Genomic DNA, 14,919 nt, shown 5'->3' with positions numbered 1-14,919 from the left:
ATTCCTGACAAGGAAAACAGGATCGAGTCCTCATGAAGTGCTCATGGGAAGGGTAATGAGACAGGCATTTATTCCTGGAAATAAATTGATGACTATAACTGATGATCTGGTATTTGACTATTGCAAAGGATTGGCTGAGATGGTGCGTTCTGTCTCTCATCAGGTCGGAGAAGACGCAGTTGCCAGACAGCCAGACCAGCCACATGATTTGAATCCTGGAGATTGGGTGTTAAAAGAAATACTCAAGAAAATCGTGTCTAGCACCCAGGTGGGTTAAACCACGTCAAGTCATACTAGTCACTACCACAGCAGTGAAGTGTGCAGGTTTACCCAATTGAATTAATGCTAGCCATACCAGAAGAATTCTGAGCCCATCTGCAGAACAAGTGCGGCAACTAACCAAATTAACTGAGACACCAGAAGCTGAAGGTTGTGAAGTTGAAGAATCTAAGGTGACAGATTCTGAAAGACAAATAGATAATGAATAACCAAGTACAAGTCAAGAGGAGTGGATACCAGTGATTGACATACCTGACGCGGTTAATGAAACAAGGAGAACAAATAAATTAGAGAGACAGGAAGGTAGAGAGGAAAAAAAATGGGGAAATAAGAACACACTCAGGTAAAAATAAACAAAGCCATTCAGAAACCTGAGCAGGGCGAGATAGAAGAAGAACAACCAGTTCAGGCAGAAGAAGAACAAATTGAAATAAGACCTGAACAGGACCAGATAGATCTTGAATAACAGGTTCAGGCAGAAGAACAAACTACAGTAAGACCTGGACAGGTGCAGGTAGAAGATCGAAATTCAGAAAACACAGAAAAAAAGATAGTTAGAAAGGGAAGAAGAACAAGAACAGATTGTTCCAAGACAAAGTGAAAGGAATATGCTACTTACCAGTATGCATCTGTTCTTGGCATGTAGAGCTGCAGAGTTGTACACTTAGCATAGATCGCCATCTGGTGTTGGGCCCGGATGTTTGCAGTTTGTTTTTCTTCTTGGACAGTCTTTGGAAGTCACGAGTTTGGTGACTCCTCCTTCGGTCCGTACTGCGCATGGGCTTCGGCTCCATCCTCAGATTGTTTTTCGCCAACAGGGAAATGATGGAGCGTAGTAATAACAGTGAGAAACCCATGTGTTGTATCTAAATAAGATGTACTGGAACGGATACAGGTAGCCGGGGAGGCGGGTGGGCGTGTACAACTCTGCAGCTCTACATGCCAAGAACAGATGCATACTGGTAAGTAGCATATTCCGTTCGAGGCATATGAGCTGCAGATTGTACACTTAGCATAGATTATATAGCAGTACCCAACCCTAGCGGCGACCACCGGTATCCGTTGCAGCTGTTTGAAAAAGTGTCTTTAGTACAGCCTGGCCCACCCTAGCTTGCTGCTTGGAATGCACATCTACACAGTAGTGTTTTGTGAAGGTGTGCGGTGTAGACCATGTGGCTGCCTTGCAGATGTCATCTAAGGGTATATTCCCTAGAAAAGCCATAGAAGCCCCTAACTTTCTTGTAGAGTGGGCTTTAGGGGGAACAGATAATGTTCTCTTTGCCTTTTGATAGCAAATTTGTATGCATTTTACAATCCACCTAGCTATCCCTGATTTTGAAATGGGGTTGCCTTTATGTGGTGGAGAGAAGGAAACGAACAATTGTTTAGTCTTCCTGAAGGGTTGCGTTCTTTGTATGTAGTATAGTAACGCCCTTTTTACATCGAGCGTGTGTAAGGCCCTTTCTGCAACAGATTGGGGTTGCGAAAAGAAGACCGGTAATTCCACTGATTGATTGAGGTGGAAGGGGGAAATGACTTTGGGCAGAAACTTCGGATTTGTGCGAAGTATGACCTTGCTGTGATGCATTTGTATGTAGGGTTCCTGTATGGTGAACGCCTGTATTTCACCAACCCTTCTAAGGGAAGTGATAGCTACAAGGAAAGCTGTTTTCCAGGTGAGAAACTGTAGCTCACATTTGTGCATTGGTTCGAAGGGCGGACCCATTAGACGTGTAAGAACCAAATTTAGATTCCATACAGGGGAAGGTGGTGCCCTGGGAGGAATTACTCGTTTAAGGCCTTCCATGAAGGCTTTAATAGCGGGCACTCTGAAGAGTGATAAATGCTGCCTGTTTTGTAGATAGGCAGCGATCGCTGCTAGGTGTAGGCGTATGGATGAATATGCCAGGTTACACCTATGAAGATGGAGCAGATAGCATATTATGTGCTGTATGGATGCATCTAGAGGGTTGATTGTATTGTTACGGCAGTAAATTACGAATCTTTTCCACTTTGCGGCATAGCATGCTCTAGTGGTAGGGCGTCTGGCTTCCATGATGATGTTCATGCAATCAGGGGGAAGGTTAAGGTATCCGAATTCTAGGATTTCAGGAGCCAGATCGCCAGGTTGAGCTGAGCTGGGTCCGGGTGCCTGATTTCTCCATGGTTCTGGGTTAGGAGGCATGGGGATAGATGCAATTTTTGATGTGGTACCACTGACAGTTGTAGTAGCGTGGTGTACCACGGCTGCCTGGCCCACGTCGGAGCTACCAGAATGAGTGTGAGGGAGTGCTGTTGTAGCTTCCTGACCACTAATGGAATTAGTGGGAGAGGTGGAAAGGCGTATGCAAATCTGCCTGACCAGTTCATCCATATCGCATTGCCCTTGGACAATGGGTGTGGGTATCTGGCGGCGAAGCTTGGGCATTTTTTGTTTTCGTGGGTGGCGAAGAGGTCTATCTGAGGATGCCCCCACTGTTGGAAGAATGGGTGAAGAACTTGTGGATGCAGTTCCCATTCGTGTAGTTGTTGTGTTTGTCTGCTGAGCAGATCTGCCATGGTGTTTTGTACGCCTGGAACGTGCTGTGCCAGGAGAAAGATGTTTTGGGGAATTGCCCATCTCCATATGCTCTGGGCTAAGCGGGAGAGCTGGGGAGAGTGTGTCCCCCCCTGTTTTTGTATATAATACATCGCAGTCATATTGTCTGTGCGAATGAGGACTGCTTTGCCCGAAATCTGTTTTTGGAAAGATTTTAGGGCTAGAAAGATCGCCAAGAGCTCCAGGTGGTTGATGTGGAGCGATTTTTGCTGTGGCGTCCATAGACCTTGCATGGTGAGGTGTAGGAGGTGCGCTCCCCAGCCGGAGAGCGATGCGTCCGCTGTTAGAATCACCTGAGGAACCGGGTCCAGGAACGGCCGCCCTTTGGAAAGGTTTGTGGTGTTCCACCACTGCAGAGAGTGATGTGTGCGGCCGTCCACCAACACCAGATCCGTCAGCTGACCCTGGGCCTGGTTCCACTGTTGTGCTAGGCACTCTTGAAGTGGACGCATGTGGAGTCTTGCATGGGGCACTATGAAGATGCAAGACGCCATCATTCCTATGAGCTTCATAAACACTCTTGCTGGAAGAGAGTGTTGAGGAAGGAATGTTTTGCGTAAGGCTTGAATGCTTGTGATTCTGGCTGAGTTTGGATAGGCAATACCCTTGGAGGTGTGTATAGTGGCCCCGAGATATTGCTTTGTGTGAGATGGTATGAGGTGGGACTTTTGGTAGTTCACCGTGAAGCCTAGCTGGTGGAGCAGTTGGATGGTGCTGTTTGTATGCTGCACACATTGGTCGTAGGACGCGGCTTTTATCAGCCAGTCGTCCAGGTAAGGGAAGACGTGAATGTGTTGACGTCTGAGGTGTGCTGCTACTACTGCTAGGCATTTGGTAAACACCCGCGGTGCGGTGGTGACCCCGAAGGGGAGAACCGTGAATTGGTAATGTTGCCCGTCCACCACGAACCTGAGGTATTTCCTGTGAGAGGGGTGTATTGGAATGTGAAAGTATGCGTCTTTCAGATCCAAGGTTGTGAGAAAGTCTCCCTGGCAGAGGAGTGGGAGGACTTGCTGTAGGGTGACCATGTGAAAATGGTCTGAGTGTATGTAGGCATTTAGAGGCCGGAGGTCGAGAATGGGTCTGAGGGTCCCGTCTTTCTTTGGTATTAAGAAATATAGGGAGTAGACCCCTAGATTTTGTTGATTGACGGGGACCTGCTCTATAGCGTGTTTTTGGAGGAGTGAGAGTACCTCTTGTTTGAGCAGTGTGGAATGTTCTTGAGACATTGGACGGTGCCTTGGTGGGATATTGGGTGGGGTAGATGTTAGTTCGAGACAGTACCCTGACCGAATGATTTGGGTTACCCATTTGTCCGATGTTATGGACTCCCATACGTGGATAAAGTTTTGTAGTCTGCCCCCGACCGGAGTGGAATGGTCTGGGGGGAGCGGAGGGGAGTCATTGTGCGGGGGGGGTGGCAGAACGGGTGTTGTTGGTTTTGCCCCTGCCCTTATTGTTGTTACCCCTGTAACCACCTCTCTGATTGCCCTTTGAAAAGGTATTTTGAGGAGGGGACTTGTAGGAGGTAGAGGCGTTGTCGGTGGAGGAGCCTCTGCCTGTGCCACGAAAGGACGAGCGTCGAAAGGAACGTTTGGAGGCTTGTGTTTGGAGTGCCCCCATAGACTTTGCTGTGTCTGTGTCTTTCTTCATCTTTTCGAGCGCTTCGTCTACCTTTGGCCCAAAGAGTGTTTCCTGGTCAAAGGGGTGATTGAGTATGGATGCCTGGACTTCAGGCTTGAAACCTGAGATCCTGAGCCAGGCGTGGCGACGAAGCAGGACACTGGTATTTATGGCCCTAGAAGCAGTGTCGGCTGCATCGAGGGCACACTTAATGGAGGTGTTTGTAATTAGTTTACCCTCCTGTATCAGGTCATGAGCCTTGTGCTTGTATTTTTCTGGAAGGTGCTGCATAAGAGCCTCTAGTTCGTCATAGTGTGCTCTATCATATCGCGCAAGCAGTGCTTGTGTGTTTGCAATGCGCCACATGTTCGCAGCTTGGGAGGCGGTGTGTTTACCAGACGCGTTCAGAAGTTTAGATTCTTTGTCTGGCGGTGGGGCATCTCCTGAGGATTGGGAGTTAGCCCGCTTTCTAGCTGTGGAGACAACTAGGGAATCTAGGGGAGCAGGGCCCTTGATGTAAGCAGGGTCTGTGGGTGCCGCCTTATACTTCTTCTCTATTCTAGGGTTCAGTACTCTGGCTCTGACAGGGTCTTTGAACACCTCTGTAGCGTGCTTGGTGACACCCTTAAGCATGGGTAAAATGGAAGTGGATTTGTCTTGTATATCAAATGTATCCAGTAGGAAGTCTTCTTCTACTGGTTCACTGTGCATGTCCACCCCATGGTAGTGTGCTGCTCTCTGCACTAAATGGTGAAACCCTAAGGAATCCTCTGGAGGAGACGGTCTTGATGGGTAGAAGTCGTCCTGAGGTACATTGGGTATATCAGGGTTATTGTAATCCTCCCATGGATCTGGGGTCCCTGGTGGAGTGGGATCCATTGGGGCGTCCGCCGGGTAATTGTCCGGATCCCCATCATCCGGATCTGGGGATGGGGTCGGATCGTAGTGAGGTACAGGTGGCGGAGACCTGTGAGGTGGAGGTGGTGGAGGAGGTGGAGGGGGTAGGGGAGGCGGTAGTGGGGAGGGCACTCTGAGGGGAGAAGTAGCAGAGTCCTTCCTTTTGGGTGGAGGAGGAGGAGCCGGAGCATCAAGGCGTCTTTTCTTGGTAGTTAAAGTCAAAAGCCCAGTCTTAGGATCTTTGGACAAAGTCTTTTGTAAAGGGTCTGGTGTAAACAGAGCCAATGGTGTCGAGTCGTCTGTCGGCACCGGTGATTTCGGAACCGGGGGTTTCGATGGTCTGTGTGCGCCATGCTTTTTTGAGGTCTCCGGGTGTTTCGGCGTCGAATGATGTTTCGGCGCCGGAGCATCGGTGCCGACAGATTTGTGTTTGTGTTTGGTCGGCACCGAGTGTCCAGGCTTCGGCACCGGTGGTTTCGGAGTCGAGCTGGATTTTGCAGTCTTCGGTGCCGGATGCTGTTTTTCGGCACCGGGTGTCGGCTGGCTCGATCCCGAGCTGCCATGAGACTTTGGGAGCTTCGACACCGGGCCCGAAGGTGGGGTGATCGAAGTTTTGGTTTTGGTTTTGCCCAGGCCGGCAGGCGAGGGAGTAACCTGAGTCTCTTTGGTTTTCGGCGTGGGGGTAGGAGGGGGCATATTACTCACGGCCCGCTGCGCTGGTGTAATGTCCTCCACATCGGAGTCGTCGGCCTCGGAAGCGCTGACGACGTCTTCCTCCTGTTCGGTGTGTGTTTGCCCCGAAGCTTCGGCGTCGTCTCCGAAGATGTCCGGTGGAGCTGCGGAGGATGAGTGCGCCATGGTGCGTCGAGCTCTTCGATCTCGGATGGTCTTCTTCGATCGAAAAGACTTGCAGGCGGGGCAGTCTCTAGCCTCGTGTTCCGGAGAGAGGCAAAGGTTACACACCTGATGGAGGTCGGTGTGGGGAAATTTAGACCCACATTTTGGGCACTTTTTGAACGGAGTCCTTTCCATCGGCCGGGACCGGAGTCGCGGAGGGCCCGAAGGCCGGTGTCGATGAACAGGATGGAGAAAGTGCCGCTTCGAGAGATGAAGATGATGAAGGAACTCGAAGAATCGAGGATTTTCCGTCGAGGCTGGAACCGTAGAAGTTCGAAGCCGGAGCACGAAGTATCACATCCAAGCCCGATGGCGGAAAAAAACAATCTGAGGATGGAGCCGAAGCCCATGCGCAGTACGGACCGAAGGAGGAGTCACCAAACTCGTGACTTCCAAAGACTGTCCAAGAAGAAAAACAAACTGCAAACATCCGGGCCCAACACCAGATGGCGATCTATGCTAAGTGTACAATCTGCAGCTCATATGCCTCGAACATAAAAGAACTTTAGTAAACGACAAAGAAGGTGAAAGTGCAGTCCAGGTCAAGAGAGTTAGAAAAGGTGATAATTGGCCAGGTGGAGTAAAAAGATTAAGATATTACTTAAGGAAGTCAGAGAACCAACCAGAACAAGTAAATGAAGTTTCACGTCAAACTAAATCCAAACAGTCAATAGTGAAACTCACTCGAAGAAGTCTAAGACTGAGAATTCTAAACAGAAAATTCAAGGCCTCTGAGTGGACCTATGTAATTCTAGAAGAATTTGAAAATGTTGATTTACATGAGGAACCTGAGGAAGTTCATGTTGCACAGATTGATGACAACAGATTAAGACCACCTTAGAATTAAAATAGACTGAATTGTGAATAAAGAAAAGAGAAAAGACTGATTAAAAATAGCAGATGTCAAAGTCGCTGAACAACCGAAACGTAGTATAAAATGAAAATGTCTTAGGTTTTGCGTATGTAGCATCTTATTAGTAGTATTAGTGTGGTTATTTCTAACATTCGGAGTACCTTTGTTAATGGCGACAAGTAATAAGAATAATACAACTACTAATGAGAAAGTAGATAAAATAAAGGAGACTAAAATAGAAATAGGGGTAGAGGATGAGAAATTATCATAATGAATCAGATAATGATTCATCTTTAAATGTGTTTACTAAATTGTTTTCAGTACATTAATACAATGGAAATTAGTGATTGTTATGTCTGTATGAAATTACCTACCGGAGGACGACGGCGGGACAACAGGTACAAGGCAGGCACTGACCAGAAAGACTGGTCATCCCCTTACCGCTTCCCTCCAGGAAGCCTTGGCTAATAACCCAAAGCATATGCATGAGAAGGGAATCCCCCTCTCACATATAGATAAATGCCTTAGTGAGTGTATCACATAGTCTGTACCACAACACTAAGTCTGTTTTATTTTACCACACCTTTTTTGAAAAAACGGTCCTGAGGAAAGCCAGAACACTCTAAGGCACTGGCTGAAACATGTCGACCATCTGAAGGACGCAGGGGGCAGTAACTCGCCACCCTCACGCGTCCTGTAGCCTTACTTTTAACCGCTGGTGACGGCCCAGTTATTAAAATTTAATTTACCCTCGGGTACTGGGACCACCACCAAGCCGTTTTAAATCACAACTCACCCAACCTCACTGCACTCTCAGCAATATACCAGCTCCGCTGTAATCAGGCGTCGTAGCACACCCGGGACATACTAGGTGTCACTGGGTGGGCCTGATGATGAAGCATGCCACCAACTAGGTTGGTGGGTGAGGGCTTCATGAATACACCGACAAGGTGCCCATGACAGAACTAAATTTGAGTACTGTAACACTCTGGTCAACTTAAGCTAGTCCTCTTTGTTTAATCACATATAAACCCTCGGGGACTCGGACTAGCTAACTAGTCCTATCTCTCCCTCTTGTTACATGTATGTATGAAATTACCGTCATCAGTGTCAGAGAGGGTGACTCATCACCATATACCCTTGACATATGGTATATCATGTAGCATTCTATCAAGTTTATTTTATGTAACCGGAAAGCTTCAGTATTTTTATTCTAACTTAGATGTAGTATTTTCAGAACTACCTATTAGAAAGAATATGAATCCAGTACTAACTAGTAAAGATGCACAGTTTATGGGTGAATTTTTCTTAACAATGAGTTCAATAGATATAGCACAAGCACACAAGGATAATCTAACATGTATATTACGCGAAGGAGAAAAAGAGTTTTTGAATTTAGTAGAAGAAAGAAGACAGGATTTAATAAAGAAGGCTGCTGAACAGATATCCCATGTACCTCCATGGGCTGAGAATGAGGGAATTTATGCAAAGGGCGAGGCTCATGCTGCGATGTCCCTAGACTTTGTGAAGAAGGGAATATTCTGCCTCCATAGGTTAAAGACCGACTACAATAACATTTTCATTGATTCTAGTGAATGTGAACACAACTTTCTAATTTTAGGCGGATGGGGACTAAAAGGGGGAACCGATTCCTGTATTCCCAGGAGATTATTATGTATGGGGGACTAATGCCTATTGCAGGTTACCTGCAAGATGGTATGGGAGCTGTTATTTTGGAATAGTTTTTCCAAAGATCTATCATGTGGACAGAATCAATGGAATCAATGAAATATCTAAAGGACTAACACGGATAAGAAGAGCTAGTTTTTCTGAAATTGTAGATGATATATTTAGTGCATTGATACTCTCAGTTGAAGCCATTCTAAATTTGCGTAAAATTTGCATATTATCAACAATAGTTGATTGTCTTTCTACTGATACTGCAGGAGGATTCTTAATGATTAATACAGAAATTATTGCGATAAGGTCTTTGGTTTTACAAAATCGTTTTGCTCCCGATTTTGTTACTGGCAAAAGAGGGCGGAGTCTGTGGTATGTTGAAAATTTAACATTGCTGCACTTACATTCCTGACAAAAGTCAGGAAATTAAAGGTTATATTGAAAATATAACAAGAATGCATGAAGATCTGACCCAACTGGAGGTTCACAGTGTATGGGGGAAATTAACAAAGCGTATAACATCAAAAGGGAAGTGGTTTGCTAATTTTGGGAAAAGTTTCTTAGGTCAACTAATATTACCAGTAGTTGGGATTATGACAATAATGATTACATGTAAGTGTTGCAGGAGCAAAGGAAGAAGAAGAAAATAATTAGAAAAAGAAGGGAAAGAAAGGAAAGGAAAGAAACAAAAGAGGGAACACGAAGAAATTCAGCTGGAAGAGATAAAGGGAAAGCTATATAAAATTCAAAATTTGGAAGGGAAAGGAGAAACTGAGAAATAAGGGGGAAGAAAAAGGAGCTTTGATGTGCTAAAGTTGGCATCTGGTTAGGGATGGGTAATTTTGTGATGGCTCAAAAATGCCATCAGAGAGGGGATTGATGGAGCAAGGTTTCGTAGATAAGAAACTTGCTCAGAAGCAATCCACTCTTTTAACTTACTAACAAAGTTAATAATCGTGTTTAGTGAATAACTAATGCGCACCACATGAACATGCGGGTTAGTGAAGCTTGTGTATGTGTGTACTAATGTGGATAACAATGAAACCGGACCAATACCGCTTTTAATGGGGAACTTTTGTGCGCCTGCCTCAACTGCATCTACGCAGCATGACGAATAACGATTGGAGGGAAATTCTGGCGCATGAGCAGAAGATACTAAAATGGAGTCTTGAAGACTCGCGTGCATGGCATCTGCTAACTAGAAACGAAAACAAGCTATTTTACTAATGCGGGAAAGTATTGATAAGTAAAGGTGAACAAAGTAGAGGTGGGTGGCATACAGTGAGACCACTTTATTGTGAAATTAATATTAGTCTTTCTGACTTTATCACTAGTGCGCATTTGGGCCTCTCTCGTGTAACTGATTTAAGCTGAGTCACGTGAAGTTTGAGCATGTCCACTGAAAGGGAGCCCAGAACGATGACAAACTTTGAATGCGAGCCAAAGTAAACGTGATACTCCCTGGGAACGGATGGTGGAGAGTTCAACAAAGAAGAAGTCTCATTCAAAATGTAATAAGATTGTTTCAAGTAAACGTGAAGGCGTGTGAGAACCCAGTTTATGAATACAAATTAAGGGGATGGGTTAGCGAACAATAGTTGAACTGATGTTAATGACATGTAAGCATGGTGTGATGGAGCTTCACCCCTTGCCTGACCAATCATAGTTCGTATTTTTACGATATTGAAACTTTAGTGGGTGGAACATGGAAAACTAAAGGTATAATTAAGATAGCTTTAGTTAGTTAGAGAAGGGTGCGATGCTATGCTATGCTGATGGTGGGAGAGTTGCTGTGAGATGCTGATGAAGAGCCGAATGCAGAACTTTCTATCCTAATTTAATTGGGTTAAATCAGAAGATTGCGGAAGAATCTCGAGGAGGAAGAGTGTGTCAGAGAGGGGAGTGGCGAAATCGTTGGAATTCTAGAGAGGTCAACTATCCTGTCCTGAAGTCTGTCTCCTGACCTATCCCGGGGGACCCTCATCAGCCCTTTGGCCAGGGGGTTGGTCTTTCACACTATCCTTGGTAAATATAATCTCTCATTATTTTTGCAGGTGTTCTTTTCTCTCTGTCCTCTCCCTTTCTGAGCATTGATCATGGTATGAGTCCAAAGTAAATGCTTAGTGTTTAATGAATTGAATTTTCTCTCCTATGATTGATGGTGACTACACTGTATTTTGAAATGGTTCACATGCATTTAATTTAGATAAAGATTTAAAATGTTCCTGAGTCTGTAGTTATTTACTCCAAAGTATAGAAAAGTTAGAATTATGTTAATTACCACCATCAACTAGTTCAACTAATGGTCCATTGACCAGAGGAAATAACTTTTTGATCTCTGAAAGGTTTAGTCAGAGATGAGCATAAGTATTAAATAACTAATCCTAAAAACATTGTGAAATTTATAAACTCGACAACCAGCAGTTTTACGCACTGTGTGTTTATGGGCCCAGGTGAGTATATGGTAGTGAAGTATCTGTTGTTGAACCGCTGGATCACCAGCACCCGCAGGTTAGTAGCAAAGGGCTGTGAATGGTATGTGCCAGGGTCTGGATGAACCATGTGATTAGTCAGCGGCTGCTGTCAATGGTATGGAGTGTGTGAGAACTGGTGGGTGTTGGTCAAATATCAAGTCAGTGGTGTGCCCCAGTCGGCCTAACTTTAGCAGTCTGCCTGTGCCAGGAAATGCTCTGCTGGTAATTCACAGTCCATCTGCAGCTGTTCGAAGGGTACCAGCGCCCCATTTTGAAATAGAGCAATCAATGTGCCTGCTCGGCAGTCTCCTACGCCAACAGGTCCTCTCTCCACATCATGTTGCGAAACAGCATAATGGAACTAATTCAAATTTATGGGGAGTATGGTGGGTTGCATGAGAGGCTTATATAAAAAAAAATAATCATGGTAATCGAGCCCGGGACCAACCTTTTGTGCACAAAATAATAGTTTTATACTTTGAAGATTTGTAAGCAATCAGAACGGAAAGGCATCCAGTACTCTGTATAACACTCACCTTAGGCAGAGAGGAATAAGTGTTCCAGATTCTTGGTTGAATTTCAGATGCACACTTTCAAGCTGCCTCGTGCGTATCAACTCATGAGGAATAATGGCCGTGGAGCTCTCACTTTCTAAACTGTCTTTACGACTTCTAAAACAAACCAGCATAAAATGGTAAATCAACTACTAAGAATGGAATTAAGAAATGATTTCAGTTCATAAGGTTTTCATTATCATTCAAAAATCATACATGATTATCAATTGCCTCTTGGAGGTTGTGAAATGAAAGTATCTGTCAATACGTAAATATTCTGCTCTTATCAATTTATTTTGATCACATGCATATTCTATTACTATTTATGTCAAGTTATACTAAAACAATTTACACAACAACTATCCAGTCGAGCTCATCAAGTTAGTGTATTTTAACAAATTGAAGCAATGTTGGGACATCATTTCCTGTGAGCGTGATAACCGACAATGGGATTCTGAACACATTTTAGCATACCATGGCAGTATTTAATTTATATCCACATTACAAATGTTGCTCCTTTATGGAGCGTTTCACTCCAAAAATGCTACTGTATGAGTCATTCCAAAGATTCCACCATATAGGTATGCTGAGCACCATGATAGGTGTAGACTAGGAAAAAAGGCCTGGGACTCTTACTTTAGTAACCTATCAGCATGAATCACCATCTAGAACACTTCAGAGAGAAGCTCAGTACCTCAGATTTTCGAGCACTAGTGCTAGCCTTAATATACCGAGACAGATGAAGGCTACTTTCTCCCGGGGAGGAGGGTGGGTCGCATGTGAATTTATGAAGGCTTCCAATACTGGAGAACTACAGTTACAGGTAAGTAATTTCTTACTCCAGTATTGGAAATGTCATAGATTCACATACTTGCCCACCGATCTGTGGTAATGGTTCGCCATTGGTGGAGGTAGTTGGAAATGTTGCCTTCAAGGTAGGGAGGTTGGGACTGAAAAGAAGGAGTAGAATTTAGAGGAGGAGGAGATGGAGCAGGAGCCTGTATAATATTGTTGGCGGTTAGCATCTTTGCCAGCCCGTGGTGTATTTCCCCTATCTGATCTGACAGAGGATGTCTGGGGAAGTTGTCTCTGCTGGAATTGGGGCAGGTAAGACTGAGTATTCATGGAATAGGAAGGGTATCAGTACTGCTGATACCCCTATCTATAGGAAGGCTGCCCTCTTCCTCTGGATCCGCGAAAAGCATTTTCCCAGAACTGCAGCATCCCCAAAGACTTGAGGTATCAGTGACCACCTTGATCGTTTTGTGGGCCTCCTCCACATGACTTCCAAAAAGAGCTTCTCCGTCATACGGAAGGTTTCAGATTTTATTTTGAACTTCGGGACAGAATGATGTGACTTTGAGCCATCCCTGTCTTCTTAGAACTGTCGCCCCTGCTAACTGCTGAATCCTGTGATAGCGGCATCCATGGCCGAATCTATGATCTCATTGGATGCTCTCTTTCCTGCTTTGTCCTTGGCATCCTCCGGGAGTTGGTCAATGTAGGGAGCAATGTGTGACCACATCTGGTGATCATAGTGCCCTAAGAACGCCAGAGAATTCGCTACCCTGTCAGTGCTGACATTGCCGAAAACCGTTTGCAGATGGAATCTAGACATCTGTCGTCCTAATTAAGAGGTGCCTCTGGATTCTTTGAGCGGCATTGAGCAGCTTGCATGACCATGGAATCCGGTTTTGGGTGCCCTGTGAAAGACATTGGCGCATCCATCTGTGGTCTTGTATTTTTTTGTCAAGGCATGGAAGTACCGCTGGTATAAAGGCCGGGGTTTTCATAATCTACCTTCTTCCAAGATGTAATCAATTATGGGTATAGCCCTGACAGATTAACTAAATGGTTCCTTAAAATCGTACAAGAAACAGATAGATTGTTTAGAAGCCATTGGTAGAGAAAATCTTTTTGCTGCACGTTCTAGAAGATTGTGAAATACCCCTATGTCCTCTGGCGGAGAATCTACCGGAGGAGGTGTTGGTGAGACAGGTAAAGACATCATATAGTTGTCCCATTCCGTGGCCGTGTCGCGAAGTTCTCTTCCCTCCCTCTCTTCATCCGAAGAGATTGGCTCTTGAAGAGGAATAGGCTTTGGAGTATTTGGAACTGAAAGCATGGTAGGAGTAGTCACTTGTACTGGTGACCCCACCAGTGGAGGTGGAGATTTAGCAACAGGCACTGAAGACTGGAAGCGCCGGCAGTAATCTTCTAGCATAAATTGGAGATCTAAGAGTAAGGCAGATGGCATTGTCACCATCTCTTCTTGATATTGCCGATGGCCTGGTTCAGGTTGGGCATAATAGGCCGGACCATAATATTGTTGCTCATCCTCGTCATCATCATCATCTGGCTGACACTTAACGTATAAGTCTGAATGACTATACGTGTCTCCAAACAGGCCTGCCACTTCGTAATGTCGCTCCTCCAGGAGATGAGTGGGTAAAAGAGGCGTAATCTTACTGGGGGAAGTATGTTCTGGTCTCTCTCTTCCCAGATGTGTAGCATTAGTAGTCTGCGAACACCTCATCTGCCATGGCGATTTGGTCGTTGACAGTGATTTTGGCGGCAAAGGGATCCTCGTCAACGAGAGGGCTTTCTTCGACGGTGGAGCCACCAACAGAATCTTCAATTCCTCTATCTTTATTTCTGTCGACGGCGGTGTCAGACAGCAGTGACTTTGTCGATGGCGGTGACTGCGCCTTCCACTGCGGTGACTGCCTCTTCATCGGCAGTGGAGTCTTCGTGGACCCTGGTTTCTCGGACGATGACTTCTTCGATGGTAGCTTCTCAGTCAACGTTTTCAACGTCAGCTTCATTATTAAAGAGGAGTGCTTCGTCGACGATGGGTCAACCGCCTTAGATGACAATGACATAGGAATGGTCGACGAAATTGGAGCCTCAGTCGACGATGACAGATGTCGACGATGAGAGGGCAGTAGAGAAAGTATTCTGCGTCCCTGAAGTGCAGCCTTTCGCCGTTGACGGTGCTGACCAAATTTTTCTTCGCCGGCAGAGAGCTCGTCAACGACCTGTCAGAAGAAGGTCTTTTGAAAG

General features: G+C 45.4%; 1 protein-coding gene across 4 annotated transcripts in view; it reads right to left on the bottom strand.

Annotated features, from left to right (window-relative positions):
• The window catches only part of SUFU (SUFU negative regulator of hedgehog signaling), a 378,216-nt gene that overhangs the window by 63,405 nt on the left and 299,892 nt on the right, over positions 1-14,919 (bottom strand). For all 4 annotated transcript variants that reach the window (XM_085606533.1, XM_085606538.1, XM_085606535.1 and 1 more), the window contains one exon: positions 11,839-11,973. In XM_085606533.1, the coding sequence (XP_085462659.1) occupies positions 11,839-11,973 (135 nt within the window). The remainder of the gene's footprint in view (positions 1-11,838; positions 11,974-14,919) is intronic.

The sequence above is a fragment of the Triturus cristatus genome, chromosome 1_2, assembly GCF_964204655.1.
Source record: "Triturus cristatus chromosome 1_2, aTriCri1.1, whole genome shotgun sequence".
Classification (NCBI taxonomy): domain Eukaryota; kingdom Metazoa; phylum Chordata; class Amphibia; order Caudata; family Salamandridae; genus Triturus; species Triturus cristatus.
Note: the sequence above shows the minus strand (reverse complement) of the source record. Positions and strands in the feature narration are given on the sequence as shown.